General features: G+C 41.7%; 1 protein-coding gene across 1 annotated transcript in view; it reads left to right on the top strand.

The window, feature by feature from the left end:
- SEL1L3 (SEL1L family member 3) overlaps positions 1–22,329 on the top strand; it is a 36,741-nt gene extending 14,412 nt beyond the window's left edge. The window contains exons 12-24 of the mRNA XM_081332564.1: positions 7–106; positions 1,043–1,183; positions 1,955–2,017; positions 2,996–3,172; positions 6,538–6,665; positions 8,063–8,146; positions 8,874–8,964; positions 9,443–9,527; positions 9,758–9,867; positions 11,014–11,141; positions 14,893–14,995; positions 15,073–15,145; positions 19,918–22,329. Coding sequence (XP_081188690.1) covers positions 7–106; positions 1,043–1,183; positions 1,955–2,017; positions 2,996–3,172; positions 6,538–6,665; positions 8,063–8,146; positions 8,874–8,964; positions 9,443–9,527; positions 9,758–9,867; positions 11,014–11,141; positions 14,893–14,995; positions 15,073–15,145; positions 19,918–20,081 — 1,447 coding nt within the window. The 3' untranslated portion in view covers positions 20,082–22,329. The remainder of the gene's footprint in view (positions 1–6; positions 107–1,042; positions 1,184–1,954; positions 2,018–2,995; positions 3,173–6,537; positions 6,666–8,062; positions 8,147–8,873; positions 8,965–9,442; positions 9,528–9,757; positions 9,868–11,013; positions 11,142–14,892; positions 14,996–15,072; positions 15,146–19,917) is intronic.
- Positions 22,330–22,982: the final 653 nt, after the last annotated feature.

The following is a 22,982-nucleotide window of genomic DNA, read 5'->3' on the forward strand; positions in this document are numbered from 1 at the left end:
CATCAGGCTTCAGGATGAGGCGTTGTTAAAAGTCCTGCCCAAAGAAAATGGGGATATTTTCATGTGGTTGAAACATGAAGCAGTAAGAGGGGATTCAGCCGCTCAGGTAAAACTGAATCTATACCTTTTTTAAAAAAAAGGATATTTTCTTCCCCCCCCCCCCATTCAGTTGAATTAAATGGTACTTAGTTTTGCTAGCCAAAAATCGAGTGAATGTAGGACCAAAACAGGAGGACTTTTCCAGGACGCGTATTTGGCTGAGCCATCGAAATAGAGAAGGGTGGCAAAAAACGAGAGGATTGTCAGCTTGTTGAGGAAAAGCTCAGGCAGGAAGTCCTCGGCTTACAACCGTTCATTTAGCGACGGCACTGAAGAAAGTGCCTTACGACCGTTTTTCACGCTTGCGGCCTCCTCACGATCACGGGATCAAAATTCGGGTGCTTGCCAACTGGTTCACATTTACGACGGTCGCAGCGTCCCCGGGAGGGTGTCACGTGATCCCCTTTTTGCGACCTTCTGACGAGCAAAGTCACGGGTGAAGTTAAGATTCACTTAACGACCGGGTTACTCATTTATCAACCGCAGGGATTCGCTTAAGAACTGTGATAAGGAAGGTCGTAAAACGGGGCAAAACTCGCTTAACCTGTGTCTCGCTTAACAACGGAAATTTTGGGCTCCAAATTGTGGCCGTAAGATGAGGACTTCCTGTACGCTGGCAACCTCCATAACTGATCTCTACATTTCTGCAGTGGTGTCTGGAAGGCAGGAGGGACAACTGGACGTGTTAAAGATGTCTCAGTCACAGGAGGAGGGAGGGGGGGCGTGGGAAACTTTTCAGCCAGAGGAAACACCCCCCCCCCGGTTTTCCAGAGGCTAAAAGGAAAAAGAAAGTGAAAAAAATACTTTCCCTTTGGCACAGTTTCTGTGAATGCAACCTTACAAGAAAGAGAGAGCTAATGTGCTCCTTTGGTGGTGCTTTTTCCCCTGGCCTACCTTGCAGGGCTAACAATCTCCCTATTTGGAACATTTTGTCTTCCTTTAGCAACGTTTAGGACAGATGCTTTTCTGGGGCCAACAGGGAGTAGAGAAAAATCTAAAGGCAGCTGTGGAGTGGTATGCAAAGGGCGCGTTGGAAAACGAAGACCCGGTCTCTTTATTTGATTATTCCATCGTGTTGTTCAAGGTAAATGTTAATTTTGAAAAGGAAAAGAAAAGAAAAAACAAGAAACCGAACACTTTGGGGGACGTTTTCCTATTAAAATAGGATGTTTTCTTTTTAAAATTGTATAATGTTATTACAAGGCAGGTAGGAAGGATGGAAAGAAAGAAAGAAAGAAAGAAAGAAAGAAAGAAAGAAAGAAAGAAAGAAAGAAAGAAAGAAGAAAGAAAGAAAGAAAGAAAGAAAGAAAGAAAGAAAGAAAGAAAGAAAGAAAGAAAGAAAGAAAGAAAGAAAGAAAGAAAGAAGAAGGAAGGAAGGAAGGAAGGAAGGAAGGAAGGAAGGAAGGAAGGAAGGAAGGAAGGAAGGGAAAGGAAGAAAGAAAGAAAGAAAGAAAGAAAGAAAGAAAGAAAGAAGAGAGAGAGAGAGAGAGAGAGAGAGGAAGGAAGGAAGGAAGGAAGGAAGGAAGGAAGGAAGGAAGGAAGGAAGGAAGGAAGGAAGAAAGAAAGAAAGAAAGAAAGAAAGAAAGGAAGAAAGAAAGAAAGAAAGAAAGAAAGAAAGAAAGAAAGAAAGAAAGAAAGAAAGAAAGAAAGAAAGAAAGAAAAAAAGGAAGGAAGGAAGGAAGGAAGGAAGGAAGGAAGGAAAAGGGAGGGAGGAAAAAAGGAGGCTTAAGACATTTGGAAATTATATATATATGTGTGTGTGTGTATGTACATGTATATGTATATGTATATGTATATGTATATGTATATGTATATGTATATGTATATGTACATGTATATTTTTCTCCTTGTTTAGGGCCAAGGGGTGAAAAGAAATAAGCGTCTTGCTTTCTGGCTGATGAAGAAAGCTGCTTCAAAGGTAGAATCTAATTGCCAGATCTGTTAATTGTTCTATCAGAGATTGTGTCTGATCCAGTTCAGATCTCCCTTTTTCCTTTTCCACCCATGATGGAAAACTCTGCTTTTTGTCAAAACTCCCCAGCTCTTTAGGAACAAAAACGACTCCGCGGTTGAATTGCCCAGCGTCTCTTTGATGTCACCAGAGTAGATTAACCAAGATTGCTTTTCTGCAAAATTGTTGCGTGAAGATGCAGCATTTGGAAATTCCATGCACCGGGTTTTTTTTTTATTCTTCTCCCCCCAAAAAGGTGTTAGCTGTGAATCGTGGCTTATTTGGGGCTTGACTCAGCCTTCCATCCTCCAGAGATTGGTAAAAGGAAGACTCAAACCCAATTTCTGCAAGCGTTCTTCATACCTCATTAATATTTTTATATGTATTTATGTGTAAGGGTGTAGGTATAAAGATATGTTGTATATAGCATGCTTATATCTGTGTGATGTATGTGTACATTTTTGAGAGCAGGCAACAGAATTTCATTTTTAATGTGTGCCCACAGGAAAAAAAATGATAATAAAGATTATCTATCTATCGTGTTTTAATCTCCAGGCCTTTAATCATCTGTAGTTGCTTTTCTCTGCACTTTTTCCAAAGTCTCAACGCCTTTTTTTGTAATGTGGTGACCCAAACTGGAGGCGGTGTTCCAGGTGTGGTCTTACTAAGGTTTTATAAAGCGGCACTAATATTTTGTTTCTATGCCTCTGTTTCTACAACTAAGGATTGTGTTAGTTTTTGGGGCCGCTGCCGCACAGAGCTGGCTCACGTTTAAGTGATTGTCCACTAGGACACCAAAATCCCTCTCACAGTGACTGTTTCTGAGCCAGGTTTCACCTAATCTTTACTCATAGCTTTGGTTTTTCCTGCCTAGGTGTAAAAACCTTACTTTTCTCCTGTCTGGCAGTTTATTGATTTTATTTTTATTGATTTTTCTCCCAACAGGGATTCCCTCAGGCAGTCAACGGCCTTGGCTGGTATTATCACAACTTTGAAAGAGACTTTGCCAAAGCAGCCAAATTTTGGCTCAAAGCCGAAGCCTTGGGTAACCCAGACGCCTCCTTCAATCTCGGGGTGTTGCATTTAGATGGAGTGTATCCAGGAGCTACGGGTAAAAATCGGGTAAGTCTGAACTTTTCATTGTCCCAAAAGCCAGCGCCTCCCAACGTTTTGGCCCGCAGGGACCGGTTCCACAGAGAGAGGTTTTTCAGATCAACAAGGGAATGCCTCTTTGTTGTATCTAGAAACAGTGTCCGGTGTCTTTCCAAGCCCAAAGTCAATAAAAATGGCCTGGATCTTCTTGAACCATCTCTTAAAGCAGACATGTCAAACACAAGGCCCGGGGGCCGGATCCGGCCCGTGAAGTGGTTTCATGTGGCCCGCAAAGCCATCCTGGAAACCGTGAGGGAACGGCCCCCACTGCCTTGGCCCTGGCCCAGAGACCCTCCTTCTGCCAGAGACCCTCAGATCTGTCCCACTCCTGCCCAGGCCCCCATAGGCACCCTTGATGCGAACGATGTAGAGTTGGCCACGCCCACCCAGTAGGCCATACGCACTCTAGCCACGCCCAACCAGTAGGCCACACCCACCCAGTAGGCCACACCCACCCGCCCCCCTGAGGGCAATTGCAATGCTGATGCGGCCCTCAATGAAATTGAGTTTGACACCCCTGTCTTAAAGCATCTTTCCTGGCAGACCGTAAGAAGCTGGCCTTCAAAACAACTAACCTTGATACTCAGTTCCCAAAGATCTTGAGTCAAGATTTTAAGCAGCTTTTAAGAACGAGGATAGCCTTCCAGGTAGGAAGAGAATTAAAACACTCAGCGGTCCTACTTAGTAAGGCAAGTAATGAGAAGCAAAGGAGAGCAATTAAGACGATGAAAGGCCAGAAGATTAAAATATGAAGAACGGTTGCAGGAGTTGAGAATGGCCAGTCTAGAGAAAAGAAGGACTAGGAATATTCCAGTATTTGAGGGACTGCCACAAAGAAAAAGAGGTCAACTTATTGTCCAAAGCACCAGAAGGCAGGACAAGAAGCAATGGATGGAGACTAATCAAGGAGAGAAGCATTAAGGAGAAATTAAGGAGAAACTTCGCAACAGTGAGGGCAATTAACAAGTGGGACAGCTTGCCTCCAGAAGTTGTGGGTGCTTCATCATTGGAGATTTTTAAGAAGAGATTGGATGACCATTGGACAATGCCTGTCCAATGGATATTTGAGGGACTGCCACAAGTCAAGCCATTCTCCAAAGCACCTGAGGGCAGGACAAGAAGCAACAGATGGAAACTCATCAAGGAGAGAAGCAACCCAGAACTAAGGAGAAACCTCCTGACAGTGAGGACAATCAATCAGTGGAACAACTGGCCTCCAGAAGTTGTGGGTGCTCCAAGATTGGAGGTTTAATTGTAGTCACAAGTTGAGGACCACCTGTGTTAAATTCAATTCAAGTAGTTTTAACCTTCCAGTGCAGTTCTTTGAATCTGCTCTTAATCGCCAGCCTTGTACAGAACAATCTTGTAAGCAAAGGGTCACAAACAGTCTTTACGTCCTATTGATGCTATCACAACCTGGCTTCAATATTAAACCATGTTTTTTAAAATAAATATTTATTTACATTTCATATTAAAAACACACACCATACACCAACAAAAAGAAAAACAAAAAACATATACAATATACAGAAAACGAAAAAATCAAAAAATTGGAAACCATTTCCAAAAAAAAATAATCAAATTGTATCTACTTCTAAACTGACAATTATATTCCACTCGCTAAATCTCTTATAACTATCCAACTCCAAAGCTTATACATTGTTGTTGTTGTTGTTGTTGTTAGTTGCGAAGTTGTGTCCGACCCATCGCGACCCTATGGACAATGTTCCTCCAGGCCTTCCTGTCCTCTACCATCTTCTGGAGTCCATCTAAGCTCACGCCTACTGCTTCAGTGACTCCATCCAGCCACCTCATTCTCTGTCGTCCCCTTCTTCTATTGCCCTCAATCTTTCCCAGCATTAGGCTCTTCTCCAGTGAGTCCTTCCTTCTCATTAGGTGGCCAAAGTATTTGAGTTTTAGCTTCAGGATCTGGCCTTCTAAAGAGCAGTCAGGGTTGATCTCCTGTAGGACTGACCGGTTTGATCGCCTTGCAGTCCAAGGGACTCGCAGGAGTCTTCTCCAGCACCAGAGTTCAAAGGCCTCAATTCTTTGGCGCTCAGCCTTTCTTATGGTCCAGCTTTCACTGCCATACATTGCAACTGGGAAGACCATAGCCTTGACTATACGCACTTTTGTTGACAGGGTGATGTCTCTGCTTTTTAGTGTGCTGTCTAGATTTGCCATGGCTTTCCTCCCCAGGAGCAAGCGTCTTTTAATTTCTTGGCTACAGTCCCCGTCTGCGGTGATCTTGGAGCCCAGGAAAATAAAATCTGTCACTACCTCCATTTCTTCCCCATCTATTTGCCAGGAATTGAGAGGGCCGGATGCCATGATCTTGGTTTTCTTAATGTTAAGTTTCAACCCAAGTTTTGCACTCTCCTTCTTCACCCGCAACAAGAGGCTCTTTAGTTCTTCTTCACTTTCTGCCATTAGAGTGGTATCATCTGCGCTTATACATTAACAAAAACTATATCACTTCATTTTTGACCAACCTCCAAGCCACCCTCATTTCTTTAGTCTTTTATCCATCCAGATATACCATTTATTCCATGATAGAAATGCTGGTGTCTCTTCTTTACCCTTCAACTTCTTGGTCAGTGTGTCTGCTTCTGCACAATCATGTATTCTCCTAATTATAGCTTCATCCGGCGGAGTATGATTTGCCTTCCAAAATTGAGCATACCCCATCCTTGCCACCGTTAAGATATGTAAAACCAAATACCATATTTCCTTCTTAATATTTCCAGGCCTGGAGCCTGGAAATTAAAAAAAAAATTAAACCATGTTTTCCTCCCTGGCTTCTCAGCTGAAGACAAGCAGTCCTCAACTTACATCGGTTTGTTTAGTGACCATTCAAACTTACAACTGGAAAAAAGGGACTTTTTTTCACCCTTGCGAGTATGGCAACAACATCCCCTTTGGTCACCTGATTAAAATTCAGAGGCTTGGCAACTGGTTCGTATTTATGACGGTTGCGGTGTGCTGAGGTCGCGTGATCCCCTTTTGCGACTTTCCGACGCGTCAAGTCGACGGGGAAATCGGACTCGCTTAAGGACGGTGTTGCTAATACAAGAACTGCTGTGTTAACAACTTAGCAACAGCACCAAGCAAGGTCGTAAATGGGGGCAAAATTCACTTAACAAATGTCTCGCTTAGCAACCTAACCTGAGCCTAACCTCAGTTAGGCTCGTAAGTCGAGGACTTAAATTATACATGTGTAAATTGCAGCTCGTAACCTGGGTTAAACTCTTTTGATTTTTTTTTTAAATTTAGATGGAAGTTACGCATACTTGTTCCAAACTCTTTTTTTTTCTGCCCCCCACCCACTTTGGCAGACTACGGCTGCTGGCTATTTCCTCAAAGCAGCAGAAAAGGGTCATCTGGACGGGATTCTGCGCTGCTCCCAGTTCTACATTGCGGGAAATCTAGCCAGCTTTCCCAGGGATCCCGAAAAAGCAGTGCTGTAAGTAACGATAAAGGAGAAACGGCTGCAAAAAAAATAAATATTACTTGGTAGACCGTCATCTGTCATTAGGTGATTCGTATGCCATTCTTGCAGGCTGCCTTTCTAATTGGGGTTCCGTGCAAGGCAGCCATCGCTAGAAACTCTGCAGGAGCTCTTGAGGATAAATAAGGAAATAACTAAGCATCCCTCTTTTGAACTTCACATTCCGTACAACTGTTAGCAGGGCTAGGAATTCTCACATACCATAACTTCTTCTCCTTCTCCCCTCCCCCCTTTCCCCTCTTCACAAACCGCCTTCCCTTCTAGCACTGATGATGTTCCCTAGTTGGGTCATGAGACATTTTTCAAGAAAACAAAGAGATCACCAAGAGTGCTTCTCCTTATCTATCTATCTATCTATCTATCCATCCATCCATCCATCCATCCATCCATCCATCCATCTATCTATCTATCTATCTATCTATCTATCTATCTATCTATCTATCTATCTATCTATCTATCTATCTATCTCCTCCTCCTCCTCCTCCTCCTCCTCCTCCTCCTCCTCCTGGTATGTTGGATTGATCCTGTCAGCCATCATCCCCAAACAGACAGACAGACATGGCTAGAGATGGATGGATGGATGTTAGGTGAGAGAGAGAGAAGATGGAAATTGGAGACAGAAGATAGATGGATAGATAGATAGATAGATGGATGGATGGATGGATGGATGGATGGATAGATAGATAGATAGATAGATGCAGGCAGGCAGACAAAGAAGATATAGATAGATAGATAGATAGATAGATAGATAGATAGATAGATAGATAGATAGATAGATAGATAGATAGATAGATAGATAGATGGATGGACGGACGGACGGACGGACGGACGGACAGACAGACAGACAGACAGACAGACAGACAGACAGACAGATAGATAGATAGATAGATAGATAGATAGATAGATGCAGGCAGGCAGGCAGGCAGACAAAGAAGAGAGAGAGAGAGAGAGAGAGGCAGGCAGGCAGACAGACAGATAGACAGACAGACAGACAGACAGACAGACAGACAGACAGATAGGATAGTGATGGTAGATGGTAGATGGTAGATAAAAGATAGCTAGCTAGCTAGCTAGCTAGATAGATAGATAGATAGATAGATAGATAGATAGATAGTAATAGATAGATAGATAGATAGATAGATAGATAGATAGATAGATAGATAGATAGATGATAGAGACCAATTCATCCATCCATCACCCCATCAGATGGAGGCTTTGCTTGCTCCTAGAGATGTTTTTCCCCACCATTTTTCTACCCATCGGGACATCCGAGGCGAAAGGAGAACAGGCTCCCTCCAGCCGTAACGAGGCTTCTCTTTCTCTGCTTTCAATGTTACTCCTTTCATTTGCAGGTGGGCAAAATACGTGGCAGAAAAGAACGGCTATTTAGGCCACGTCATGCAGAAAGCACTCAAAGCCTACCTGCAGTTCTCTTGGTAGGTGTGTGGTTCCTGTTTATGCCTGGAAAATGTTGCTTTCGTTAATATTGTGAGTTGCGTCGCCCGTTCCTCATTTTACAGCTAGTTCTCAGCTTACAACATTTCATTTAGTGACCGTTCAAAGTTACAACGGCACTGGGGAAAAAAGGGACTGATGACCGTTTTCCACGCTTACGACCGTTGCAGCATCCCCAGGGTCACGTGATCAAAATTCAGAGGCTTGGCAACTGGCTTGTACTTGCGACAGTTGCGGTGTCACGTGATTCCCCCTTTTGCGACCTTCTGGCAAGCAAAGTCAATGGGGGAAGCCAGATTCACTTAACAACCGTGTTCCTAACTTAACAACCGCAGCGATTCACTTAAAGAGCTGGGTCAAGAAAGGTCGTAAAACGGGGCAAAATTCACTTAACAAATGTCTCGCTTAGCCTCAGAAATTTTGGGCTCCGTTGTGGTCCTAAATCAAGGAATAGCTCTATTATGTATTAATTTAAAGCAGCATATTTTGTTTTGTTTTGTTTTTTTAAAATGGGGCTTTGTCCTACCTCCTTGCAGCCCGGTCTTTTGAAGGTCGATCCTGGAAATGCTTTAGAGCACACTCAATTCGACCGTGTGATGATCTTCTGATTATCCAGGCTGTTTCCATGGAAAGGCAGCATTTCCAACATTTTGTGAAGTTTATTTAATTGGTTTTTTGTTTTTTTTTTGCTCTTCTCTTCATTTTTAGGAATGAAGCTTTGCTGTATTACATCCTTTCTGCGGAGACAGGAATAGAGGTATCGCAAACAAATCTAGCACATCTCTGTGAAGAAAAACCAGTGAGTACTTTATTATTATTATTATTATTATTATTAATCCCATTTTAATCCCATCCTTCTCCGAAGACTCAGGGCGGCTTACAATCTAAGAAGCAGATATCAATGTGCTTAGCAATAGCCTTCATTCTATCTATATGCCTGCTTATTAGAGCTTTCGTCCCCCCCCAAGCAGCATTATTACAAAGTCAGCTTAATTGCCCCCAACAATCTGGGTCCTCATTTTACCTACCTCGGAAGGATGGAAGGCTGAGTCAACCTTGAGCCTGGTGGGACTCGAACCTGCACTAATTGCAGGCAGGTGGTGTTACCTAAGAAGGCATTAGCCCACTGCTCCACCAAGGCTCCTTTTTCCCATTCCTTCTCCTCCTCCTCCTCCTCCTTCTTCTCCTCCTCCCCCTCCTCTTCTTCCTCCTCCTCCCCCTCTCCCTCCCCTTCCTCCTTTTCACAATGTCATTTTTTCCCCCGCTTTGCTTCCCAGAACTTGTCAAGAAGATACTTCGCCACTGACTGCGTTTGGAAGTACTACAATTCCTCCATTTCTCAAAGCAGTGCTCCCTCGTTTGGTATGTATACCGGCTGATTAAAAAAAAAATAGTGCGGTCTGAGTATTGTGGAATATACTCAGCCTGTTTTGTGCATCACCCATCGTTGAATAAGAAGCACTAACCGATTAACATCACTCGGTGCTGATGCTGATGAAGTTCTAGGCCTCAGTGTATAAAGCATAACCGTGTTCGGTTAAATATAACAAGGAAATCGCCCACGCTTTAACGCAGGTCTTTCTTTTCCATAGCTTACTTGAAAGTGGGAGATTTTTACTACTATGGTTATCAGAACCAGACCAGAAATTTGGATAGATCAGCACATATGTATGCACAAGCAGCGTTGAAGGAAGATGCACAGGTGAGTAGCAGATGTCACCATGTCTAACATTAAATCTTTAAAAATGGTGTAAGGCTCCAATCAAGCTTCCCCTGTATGGAGCAGACGGTCCCTTAGAAACCCAGATTCAGTCACCCAATCCTGGTTCCAGGCTATGACTCTGTAGCTGGTTTGGCACAGCAACCATGCAGGATAGGACCAGACTTCAAGGGATAGTTAGGCCTGCGGAAAAAACAATGGCAACCAGCCTGTCTTCCATTAAGGACCAGTATCCTGCACGGGCCAGAAAGAGGGCTGAAAAAATATCTAGAGACCCCTCACATCCTGGACAAAAACTGTTTCAACTCCTCCCCTCAAGACGACGCTGTAGGGCATTGCACGCCAAAACAACTAGACAAAAAAGATAGGGTTTTTTTCCCCTCCCATGCCATCAATTTGCTAAACAACTAATTCACACAACACTGTCCTATGCCCTGGGCTGTCAAACCCCCTAGTAGGGCTGCATTACTATTATCCTTCTCCTCTTTCCTATAACCTAATTCCTTAGCTTCTCAGTACTATAACTTTGCTGTTTGTATCTGATGAGCTATGTTGATTGCTTTTATTTAGTACCCTATGACTATCATTGAGTGACTATCTTATGATTTATGGTGGTTGTATTATGATTATGATCATGATTTATCAGTTTGCTGTTTGCATGTACACTGAGAGCTTACGCACCGGAGACAAATTGCTTGTGTGTCCATTCACACTTGGCCAATAAAGAATTCTATTCTATTCTATTCTATTCTATTCTATTCTATTCTATTCTATTCTATTCTATTCTATTCTATTCTATTCTATTCTATTCTTCATTTCATTATTCTATTCTATTCTATTCTTCATTTCATTATTCTATTCTATTCTATTCTTCATTTCATTATTCTATTCTATTCTATTCTTCATTTCATTATTCTATTCTATTCTATTCTATTCTATTCTATTCTATTCTATTCTATTCTTAATTTCATTATTCTATTCTATTCTATTCTATTCTATTCTATTCTATTCTATTCTATTCTATTCTATTCTATTCTATTCTATTCTATTCTATTCTATTCTATTCTATTCTATTCTAGAATCTTGCTAGCAAGGCTGTCCAATTAACCATCATTTTATCTCTTCCAGGGATTCTTCAATTTGGCTCTTCTTCTGGAAGAAGGTTATTCTATCCCAAGTTATATTTTAGATCGTTTAGAAATTGACAGCTCCGCCCACTCCAGAAACATGTCCCTCCGTCAAGAGCTTTACGAAAGGTAGGCCTGTTTTTATTTTATTTTTTTAGGGATACCGAAGTCAGAGTTGAATGTTTAGAGTGGTGCCTGTGGAAGATTAGCGCAAATGAGTTGTGTGAACGAAGTCTTCAGCTCTTCTCCTGCAGAAACCCTTGAAAGAAACCAGACTTTTATTTTTATCTTTTTTTTCAACATGGCAGTGGTTACAACAAAGATACAGAAGCAGCTTTGATCGAAGTCCCGGTGATTATACTGGGGCCTTGAATAAAATAAAATAAAATGGAGATGAGATGAATTCCAAAATGTGGAATATTGTCCCCTCTGGCTGAGAGCCATGGCAACGCAAGACATCCGTTTTGCAACGGGGAAACATTTTAAAGGACAATTAGGGCCAATGAACTTCTCTCCAGGATAAGGAGAGATCTTTGAGATAACCCATAGATCTCTGCACAGCTGCTCCTTGTACATAGGCAGCAATAATCAATGTTTTGCGGTTGGCTTATGAGCTGAGTGGCTGGGAGTCAATTTCTATCAATCAGAATAGAGCTAGAAGGGAACTTGGAGGTCATCTAGTCCAACCCCTGCTCAGGCAGGAAACCCTATACAACTTCAGACAAATGGCTCTCCAGTCACTTCTTAAAAACTTCCAGTGTTTGGAGCATTCACAGCTTCTGGAGGCAGGTTGTTCCACTGGTTAATTGTTCTAACTGTCAGGAAGTTTCTCCTTAGTTCTAGGTTGCTTCTCTCCTTGATGAGTTTCCATCCGTTGCTTCTTGTCCTGCCTTCAGGCACTTTGGAGAATAGCTTGACTCCCTCTTCTTTGGGGCAGCCCCTGAGATACTGGAACACTGCTACCATGTGCCCTCTCGTCCTTCTCTTCATTAAACTAGACATCCCCAATTCCAGCAACCGTTCCTTATATGTTTTAGCCTCCAGTCCTTTTTTGGCCAGAAAATGTACACAAATCCTGGAAATTGCCAAAAAACATCAAAAACAAAAATCAAGGTCACATGACTCTGGGATGCTGTAAATGGTCATAAAGGTGAGCCGGTTACTAAGCACCCGAAATGCAGTCACAGGACCGTGGAGAGGGGTTGTACCCGTCGTAACTTAGAAACTGGCTCCTAAGACTGCCATCATGTCACCCCTCGTCCTTCTCTTCGTTAGACTATTCAATTCGGAATACAGTAGAAGGGACCTTGGAGGTCATCTAGTCCAACCCCCTGCTCAAGCAGGAAAACCTATACCGTTTCAGACAAATGGCTGTCCAGTCTCTTCTTTAAAAACCTCCAGAGATAGAGCACCCACATCTTCTGTTAGAAAATTTCTCCTTAATTCCAGGTTGCTTCTTTACTGGTTTAGTTTCTACCCATTGCTTCTTGTCTTGTCTTCTGGTGCTTTGGAGGATACGTTGACACACACACACACACACACACACACACACACACACTTCTTCTTTGTGGCAGCCCCTCAGATAGTGGCAGTCAAGGGCGGAATCATCTAGATAAGATAGATAAGATAAGATAATCTTTATTGTCATTTTTTTTTACTGTGGGCACAACGGCACACATGAAAAATGAAATTGAGTTGCCTGCTCTCAAAGTGCAACACATACATGGCACACACCTAAAACATACTACATACAACTGATGTATAGACCCACACCCCTGCATATACATAACAATAAAATGTTAAATATAACAATAAAATATTAACTATATAACAGAAGGAGGAAGCCAAGGGAGTTCACAAGGTTAATGCTAATGTTAGTGCTCACAGTCCTTCATGCAGCCCTTTTTTATGGACGCTAAAATCAAACCTCATTTCTTAATCATTTGGAATTTTACTTATTGCTTCTGTTTGTTTGTTTTTATTAAGACCCTTCAAAACAGCAGATATCACAGCCATCACGATCCATTGTTTAAAATTTGGGAGAAACGTTACTTTTTTAAATTAAACAGCAAAACGTGCACTTTAGAATGCAGAGTTTGGACGGTTGGCAAATGAATTAAGGAAGGGCCCAAGTGGAGCTAGAATTATAATTTTAAATTAATATAGGAAGAATGCCTCCCCGTGGGAAACACTCTGTTTTGGTTTGTTTAAATGAAAAAGAAATAGGATGGGAGTTTGAGGATTGGACGCGAGAGGGCGCTAGAGGATAACAAAGAGTATAATTGAATTCCCAAAGGGAGCAAAATGTTGGAACACTTTTGAATTTTTCCCTGGATACTTTTGAAAAATGGTCTTTAAAACTACCTGACATGATGGATAGGTGGAGGGTTAATTACGATTGCAGAAGAGGAATAAGCTACTCCGGATAAGTTTGGATACTAATTTGAAAGTGGATATAAGTATGACAAGGGACGCGGTGGCTCTGTGGGTTAGGACGCTGAGCCTGTCAATCAGAAGGTCGGCAGTTTGGCGGGTCGAATCCCGAGTGCCACGTAGCAGAGTGAGCACCTGTTACTCGTCCCAGCTTCTGCCAACCTAGCAGTTCGAAAGCACGTAAAAATGCGAGTAGAAAAATAGGGACCACTACGGTGGGAAGGTAACAGCGCTCCGTACGCCTTTGGCGTCCAGTCATGCCGGCCACATGACCACGGAGACGTCCTCGGACAAGCGCTGGCTCTTCGGCTTTGAAACGGAGATGAGCACCGGCCCCTAGAGTCGGAAATGACTAGCACGCATGTGTGGGGGAACCTTTACCTTTATAAGTATGACAAGCCATGAGAAGAATATGGGAAAAGGTCCATTGGACATACAAACGAAATAGTCTGCTGTTTCATTGCCTAAAGGAGATTTTTTTTAAAAAAAAAGGATTAAAGGACTTCTGTTAAAGAATGAATTTTGGATTTTGGTTTTAGTTAAGAGATATGGGGTGAAGAGAGCATATACTGTATCTCAAGAGAGGGTGATACATTACTAAAACTGTACTTGTTGGAATTAAGGGGAAGATACTTTTTTTCTCTTCTCTTCTCTTCTCTTCTCTTCTCTTCTCTTCTCTTCTCTTCTCTTCTCTTCTCTTTTCTTCTCTTCTCTTCTCCTCTCCTCTCCTCTCCTCCCCTCCCCTCCCCTCCCCTCCCCTCCCCTCCCCTCCCCTCCTCTCCTCTCCTCTCCTCTCCTCTCCTCTCCTCTCCTCTCCTCTCCTCTCCTCTCCTCTTCTCTTCTCTTCTCTTCTCTTCTCTCTTCCCCTCCCCTCCCCTCCCCTTTTCTTCCTCTTCTTATATATTTTTTACTTTGCCTTTGCTTTTATTCTCGTTTGTAATCTTGAATAAAATTATTCCCCCCCCCAAAGTGTAGAAATTTGTCATCTTAATTTGCAAATATTTCACAGTTCAATGGGGAATTGATAAATGTTATAAATTGGGCTGTGCAAATACAGATGATGGGCAGTGGGAAAATGTTTGTGCGTCCCTGGAAAGCGGTCGCTTGTCCTGTTCCTGGTTCTCGTTGTTCAGCCCAGCTTTTGATCTTTGCTGCCACTGGAGCCAACCCAGGATGTGACGAAGCCTTGACATGGTAGCTGAAATGATTCCGGTTTAAACTAGATGCAGCCCTTTGCACTTAGGCAGCAGCTGCAAAGGCCAAGCAAGACAAGATTGATGAGACGATGCGGCTGCCTTAAAGAGTTGCCGACAGTTGCCAGGGCTGCATCTTCCAAAGGACTTTTTTTTTTTACCGTTTTGTCCCAAAAAAGCCCACCCCTTATTACCTAAAGCCTAAACCTTACAAATTATTGAATGCTTTTTTTTCCAAAAACGATCTTCCGTAGATGCTGGAATTACAGCAACCAAGAATCGGTCAGCCCCTGCACGTTAGCTTTGCTTTACCTACGGCTGAGGATTTTGTCCGGCGACATTTTCCATTCTGACCTGGTGCGTACTCGTCCGTTGCCTTTTGAGGAACTGCTGTGGATTTTGTGGCTCTGATACCAACTCCTGTTTCGTTGCAGATCTACTATTTGGGCTGCCTCGCTCCCTATTTGTTGGTTACTTTTGTCGTTTGGCGTTTCTGGTGTCTTTCAGGTAATTATTTACAAATAGCCATAGCAATAGCCCTTAGACTTATATACTGCTTTGCCCTGCTTTACAGCCACTCTCTAAGCAGTTTAGAGTTAGCATCTGTTATGGATGGATGGAGGGGTGGATGGATGGATGGATGGATGGATGGATGGATGGATGGATGGGAGGGAGGGAGGGAGGGAATAGCAATAGCACCTAGACTTATATACCGCTTCGCCGTGCTTTACAGCCCCTTTCTAAGTAATTTACAGAGTCAGCATCTGTTATGGATGGAAGGAAGGAAGGATGGAAGGAAGGAAGGAAGGAAGGAAGGAAGGAAGGAAGGAAGGAAGGAAGGAAGGAAATAGCAATAGCACCTAGACTTATATACCACTTAACTATGATTTACAGCCCCTCTCTAAGCAGTTTAGAGTCAGCATTTGTTATGGATGGATGGATGGATGGATGGATGGATGGATGGATGGATGGGAGGGAGGGAGGGAGGGAAGGAATAGCAATAGCACCTAGACTTATATACCGCTTCACCGTGCTTTACAGCCCCTCTCTAAGCAGTTTACAGAGTCAGCATCTGTTATGGATGGAAGGAAGGAAGGAAGGAAGGAAGGAAGGAAGGAAGGAAGGAAGGAAGGAAGGAAGGAAATAGCAATAGCACCTAGACGTATATACCACTTCACAGCCCCTCTCTAAGTGGTTTACACAGTCAGCCTGTTGCCCCCAACAATCTGGGTCCTCATTTTACTGACATTGGAAGGATGGAAGGCAGAGTCAACCTTGAGCCGGTCAGGATCGAACTTCCTGGCTGTGGGCAGAGTCAGCCTGCAATGCTGCATTCACGACTGACATTATGACATTATTTACAAACATAAAATCATGGAATAGAAGGGACCTTGGCGATCTTCTATCCAGCCCCGTTCTCAAGACAGAAGACCTAGGCTTATACTATCCCGGACAAACGGTTGCCCAGTCTATTCTTGAAAACCTTAATTCCCCAATGTTCATTAAAACATAACGTAACATAACATCACAGAACACAGGACACAACAATATAACATAACATAGCATAACATAACAGCACGTAACACAAAGCACAAACACGTAACACACAACGCATAACACAACATAGCACAGCACAACATAACAACAACATAACAGCACAAAACACAAACACATAACACAGCATAACATAACATAACATCATAGTATAACATAACACAAACACATAACACAACACAACATAACATCATATACGTAAAACCTTAATTAATACAATTGAAAATTTAGCACCACCGTGCAAATGGAGAAGGTCTGTAAGGTTAGAATATGAAGCCTTTTAACTTCAAACATTCTTTAAACAAGTGGTCACAGCTGCATATAGTTAAGACCTACATAAAAACGTTTGGCCTTTTTGTTTAAATCAAAGGGAGATTAAACCAATCCTCATTTAGCAGGCACAAGTGTCAACATTTCCAACAAAGGCACACATTTGTCGTGCCCGAAGGAGGTACTTAACTGATATTAAATCTTGCTATTGGCATAATGTCAACTGACGTGAGGGATGCAGCTTATGGCATTTGATGTGGATTGATTTGGTTAACTTTGGATTTTGCAAGAATTGGGAAGAACGCCGTTTCTTCCAAATGCTTCATTAAATGGATAGAGATAGAGATGATAGAGATAGAGATAGAGATAGAGATAGAGATAGAGATAGAGATAGAGATAGAGATAGAGATAGAGAGAGATAGAGATAGAGATAGAGATAGAGATAGAGATAGAGATAGAGATAGATAGAGATAGAGATAGAGATAGAGATAGAGAGAGATAGAGATAGAGATGTAGATGTAGATGTAGATGATATAGAGATAGATAGAGATAGAGATAGAGATAGAGATAGAGATAGAGATAGAGATAGAGATAGAGATAGAGATAAATATAGATAGATATAGATAGATATATATTTTAAAAAACCAATATAGATTTCAGAGAGGCTGTGATTTTGGTGATGAAATACATTTCCCTGTGTGTTAGAGAGGGACACATGCCACGAAGAAGCAAGTCCCATCTTCAAATTAGCTTTCTAGTTTTTCTGGGGGAGACAACTATTTTGTGTCTTGCAGCGTGACACGTCTCTCCTTTTTGGGGGAAATTACACTATCCAGAAAATTATGTCTCTCTTAAAAGGGAAGGTTGGACGACAGAAGACTTTACCCATATTTTTTTTATAAAAAAAGAAGCCCCAACTTTATGTTCAGCTCTGAATTATTAAAAGAAACACCTCTGTGTTCATCGAAGACACCAACGTATCTCCAGCTGGTTCAAACCTGTTTTTAGGCACTTGCCAACTCAAGCATTCCATTAGGTTAAAAAATGAGACAGATTAATAGTAGATGATTAACAAGGCGAGCTAATGGATAGCAAGACGAGATAAGTTTCTTTTTTTTTCTTCTTTTTTTTTTGTCCTTTCGCCTTTGGAGAATACCTGAAGAAACCACGAGGTTTTGCTAATAACTTTACAGCTTTTAAGATTAAAGTTATCTCTTCTGAAGGAAGCCCACTCCAGATGGAGGTTACTCACTCCGGAGTGGAATGAAATGTTAGCATGCAGGAGGTTTAACTGTACACCGTTACATATCTAAAATCTAACACGGGGTGTGATTTTTGCACTTAATCAAATTGTGCCCAGGAGCCCGTAGGAGAAAGACAGGATATAAAATGCTCAAAACGAAAGAAACACCCATCAGTCAATCGTCATCACTGGAAGCTTCCAAGAAGAGACCGGACAGCCATCTGTCAGAAATGGTGTAAAGGTTTCCTGTTTGAGCAGGGGGGTTGGACTAGATGACCCACAAGGTCCCTTCCAACTCTGTTATTCTATTCTGGTATATATTTATATTTATATTTATTATATTTGTATACCGCCCTTCTCCTGAAGGACTCAGGGCGGTGAACAGGGCACATATAAAAATACAGAGTACAAAAATTAAAAAAGAATTAAATAGGAGCCCGAGCTAAAACAATAAATAGTAATATAAAAATCCACAATAAAAACCCCACCAATCCCCCATCAGGCCAGGCCGGCTTGTTCAAACAAAAACGTCTTCAGATCGCGGCGAAAGGAGCGAAGATCGGGCGCCATCCGGAGCTCTACCGGTAACTGATTCCATAGTTCCGGAGCGCCCACAGAGAAGGATCTCCCCCTGGGGGCCACCAATCGACATTCTCTGATCGGTGGCACCCTGAGGAGGCCCTCTCTGTGGGAACGCACAGGGCGGAGGGAAGTTGACGCCGGCAGCAGGTGATCCCCGAGGTACTCCGGACCCATGCCATGTAGGGCCTTGAAAACCATTACCAAAACCTTGAATCTCACCCGGAAGACAACTGGCAGCCAATGCAGCTCGCGGAGCAAAGGTGTAACATGGGAGTACCGGGAAACTCCCAAGACAACTCTCGCGGCTGCATTCTGCACCAGCTGGAGCCTCCGAGTGGTCTTCAAGGGAAGCCCCATGTAGAGAGCGTTGCAGTAGTCCAGACGTGAGGTCACGAGCGCATGAGTGACCGTACACAGGGCCACAAAAAAAAAACACAATTATAACAGGTTTTCAATCAATCAACAACAACAGACTTGATCTGTAAGGCTTCATGAGACCCAATGACCAGATAGGACAATTGAAAGATGAAAGATGACGTGGGGGGGGGGTGTCTGTGCAAACAGGAGCGCACATTCTTCAAAGCTGTTTTCTCACCATTTCGCAGACTGTTCGGTTCACGATAATTGCGCTGTGGATCTAATCGGGTCCTAGAGGGTTTAAAATTAAATTGCTTTACAAATCTCTGCTTGAGTAGAACTAGCCAGAGTTTATAAAATAAATGTTCTTTCCTGCGTATCTGTGGAGATTCTCAGCCATCCACACAGGCTGCTTTTTCCAGGAGGCAACTGAACTTCCTTGTTTTTCCTTTGAAGAAGAAAGGAAAAACAAGGAAGTTTCTTCAGCTCTTTCCTCAATCATTTTTGGCACCTTAGAGTCAGGGTTGACTCCTGGCGATTGCCGGGAGAAGTTCCTGAAAGTTTCTGGGAAAGATTTTGGAAATGGTTTTCTCTTACCTGCTGCTCTTACCTGCTTAAGAAGAGACTAGAGAGTCACCTGTCTGATATGGTCTAGGTTCTCCTGCTTAAGCAGGGGGCTGGACTAGAAGACCTCCGAGGTCCCTTCCAGCTCTATTCTGTTCTGTTCTATTCTTCATTTCTCTATTCTATTCCTGGGAGAATATGATTGGTCCAAGGTCACCAAGGTGACTCTGTGCCCAAAATGAATAGAGTAGAGTAGAGTAGAGTAGAGTAAAATGGAATGGAATGGAATGGAATGGAATAGAATAGAATAGAATAGAATAGAATAGAATAGAATAGAATAGAATAGAATAGAATAGAATAGAATAGAATAGAATAGAATAGAATAGAATGGAATGGAATGGAATGGAATGGAATGGAATGGAATGGAATGGAATGGGTAGAGTAGAGTAGAGTAGAGTAGAGTAGAGTAGAGTAGAAGAGAACAGTAGAGTAGAGTAGAGGAATGGAATGGAATGGAATGGAATGGAATGGAATGGAATGGAAAGAGTAGAGTAGAGTAGAAGAGAAGAGTAGAGTAGAGTAGAGGAATGGAATGGAATGGAATGGAATGGAAATAGAGTGCAGTGGAGTAGAGTACATTAGAGTAGAATAGAATAGAATAGAATTCAATAAAGAATTAATTTTGTTCCTGTTTGGGTGTGTTGTGCAGCCATCCCTCACCTAGATAGTTCAGCGGTGGCTGAAGAAGAACCTCTTCCTACAGACGAAGACCCAAACCAGAGCAGCAGACCAGCAGAACGTGAAGCGCCTCCTGACCCAAATGGCTCGGAGAGGGGTTCCTTAAACCCCGAACATTCCTGTTCGGGAAGTTGAAACACTAGGGACAAGTTGTCTTCACAAGGAAAACCCCTCTCTTTTCCAAGCGGTAGTAAAATGTCCCCCCCCCTTTTTTTTCCTTTGGATTTACTTTGAGAGCCTGGTGAGGAAGCATGCATGGCCTCCTACACCAAGTCAACCTCCTTCCGAATCAAGAGCCAGAAAAAGTGGTGGTTTTGAGAAAGAAAAACATTGCAAATGCAAAACATTTTGAACATTCTCCAATTTACTATATAGCACGTCCGTGTTTATATTGGGAAGGACCTACTTGCCATGACTTCAACCACTCTTGATTGAAAAATGAAACCATTTTTCTAAGATATACACACACACACACACACACTCGTTTATTCCTTGATTTGGGTGCATAAAGGATTCCGTGATTTACATCTGTCTTCAGCAGGGGATCAAATAAAGACCCTTATTTGTTTTGTATAATTTTCAAAAAGGAAAAAAAAAAAGGCCCGTGGTTTACACCAGCTCCTTCATTTATATATTTCATTCTCTGGCATCATTTTGCCTTTAATTCCAAAGCATTCAGTCAAGAACCAACCTGCCCCGTTGTTCAAGGCAATTCGATGCCCTTATTCCGATTATGGTTTCGTATGGGAAAAGAGAAAACGTGGACAAGAGGAACATTTTTCTGGAGTGGGGAATAGGGAACCACATCTAGAATACTGCATCCAGTTTTGGTCACCACGAATTACAAAAAAAAAAAAAGAAAAGATGTTGAGACTTTGGAAAAAATGCAGAGGATTAAGGGCATGGAAAGAAAAACATATGAAGAACGGTTGCAGGATTTGGGAATAGGAAGTCTAGAGAAAAGAAGGGCCAAGGGGGAACATGATAGCAGTATTCCAGTATTTGAGGGGCTGCCACAAAAAAGAGGGGGGGTGTCAAGTTATTTTCCAAAGCACCAGAAGGCAGGACAAGAAACAATGGATGGAAACCAATCAAGGAGAGAAGCAACCTGGAATTAAGGGGAAACTTCCTAACAGCGAGGACAAGTAACCAGTGAAACAGCTTGCCACCAGAACTTATTGCTGCTTCAATACTGGAGGTTTTTAAGAAGAGACTGGACAACCAGTTGTCTAAAATGGTATAGGGTCTCCTGCCTGAGCAGGGGGTTGGACTAGAAGACCTCCAAGGTCCCTTCCAGCTTTATTCTGAATTATATACAGTAGCTACCGTATGTCTGGATCAGTCCTGCTGTTAATAAGCTCCTATGCCTATAACTTGAACAGCTCATTCCCTATTAATTAACTGGAGGACTTGAAAACCAGCCAGTAACATTTGACAGAGTAACAGAGATGGAAGGGACCCTGGAGGTCTTCTAGTCCAACCCCCTGCTCAAACCCTATACCATTTCAGACAAATTTGTTGGGAGCAATCAGAGAAGAGAGTATGAATTAATGACGAAGAGTTGTCAGACTACGTTGTGATCATGCCACCCGTATTTTGTTTGACATGTGATGGAATTGTCTACATTCACTTCAGAATAATTGTTTGGGCCTTAAAAGCCTTAACCAGGTTGTAACCTGGATATTTACAGGACCATCCTCCCTGCATTGCTCCTTTCTTGCATTCTCAGCATTGCTCAGGATATCAGATTCGTGGAAGTTTAGAAGTTTTAACACCAAGCTATTTTTATGGTCAGTACCAAGATTTTATTTTTCTAGACTTTGATTAAAACATGGCTGCTCAGAAAGCTGTTTGGCTGAACCTTATTTTGAATACAGCTCCCGTGACTGTTTTATTACGTGCTGCTGATAACTCATTGATCTTGTTATATGACTGTGTTTTATAAGTTGCCTTCCATTAGCTGAGTGGAAAAGCATCCAAAGTAAATACGTCTGTAAGAGAAACCAAGAGATATGGGTTAATGTGGGAATTTATTAGAGTAAACAAGCAAAGGATTAATCATCTTAAATCTGCCTGTTCTTATCATTCAGATGTTACGATGTCAAACTGTACTTATTATTTAACAATTACGATTGCAAATGGACTAGCTTTATAACTTTAATCTCCTGCAATAAACTATAATATTTAGTGAATATTAGAATGTCAGAAATTTAACAGGCTTTAATTAGTCACGATGGTGGAAACATATCATTTTAGGATAGCTTTCAGATCAGTATTTGGCGTGGGTTTCTTTCTTTTTTTCCTCTAGTAAGTAAATGCTTGTTAAATATCAACTCTTTGTTGTCCTAAGGCAAAGAGATAGCAAAGCTGGATTCTGCCTCAGTCTGTAGGGATTATGATTAGCCTCAGAAATTTGTGCTCTGAGCTGGGATAGAATAATAATAGAATGGAATGGAATGAATGGAAAATGGAAAATAAAAAATAGAACAGAATAGAATAGGAATAGAATAGAACAGAATAGAGAATAGAATAATTATAGACTTGACTAAAATATAGAGTAGAGTAGAGTAGAGTAGAGTAGAGTAGAAATAGAATAGAATAGAATAGAATAGAATAGAATAGAATAGAATAGAATAGAATAGAATAGAATAGAATAGAATAGAATAGAATAGAATGGAATGGAATGGAATGGAATGGAATGGAATGGAATGGAATGGAATGGAATGGAATAGGGAACATAGAACATAGAACATAGAAAATAGAATAGAATATAGAATAGAATAGAAAATAAATTAGAATAGAATAGAATAGAACAGAACAGAATAGAATATAGAACATAGAAAATAGAGTAGAATATAGAATAGAGTAGAATATAGAAAATAAATTAGAATAGATTATAGACTGGACTAGATTACACTAGAATATAGAAATAGAAATAGAAATTAATAGAATAGAATAGAATAGAATAGAATAGAATAGAATAGAATAGAATAGAATAGAATAGAATAGAATAGAAAACATAGAACATAGAACATA

Source organism: Vipera berus, assembly GCF_964194415.1.
Source record: "Vipera berus genome assembly, chromosome: 7".
Classification (NCBI taxonomy): Eukaryota; Metazoa; Chordata; class Lepidosauria; order Squamata; family Viperidae; genus Vipera; species Vipera berus.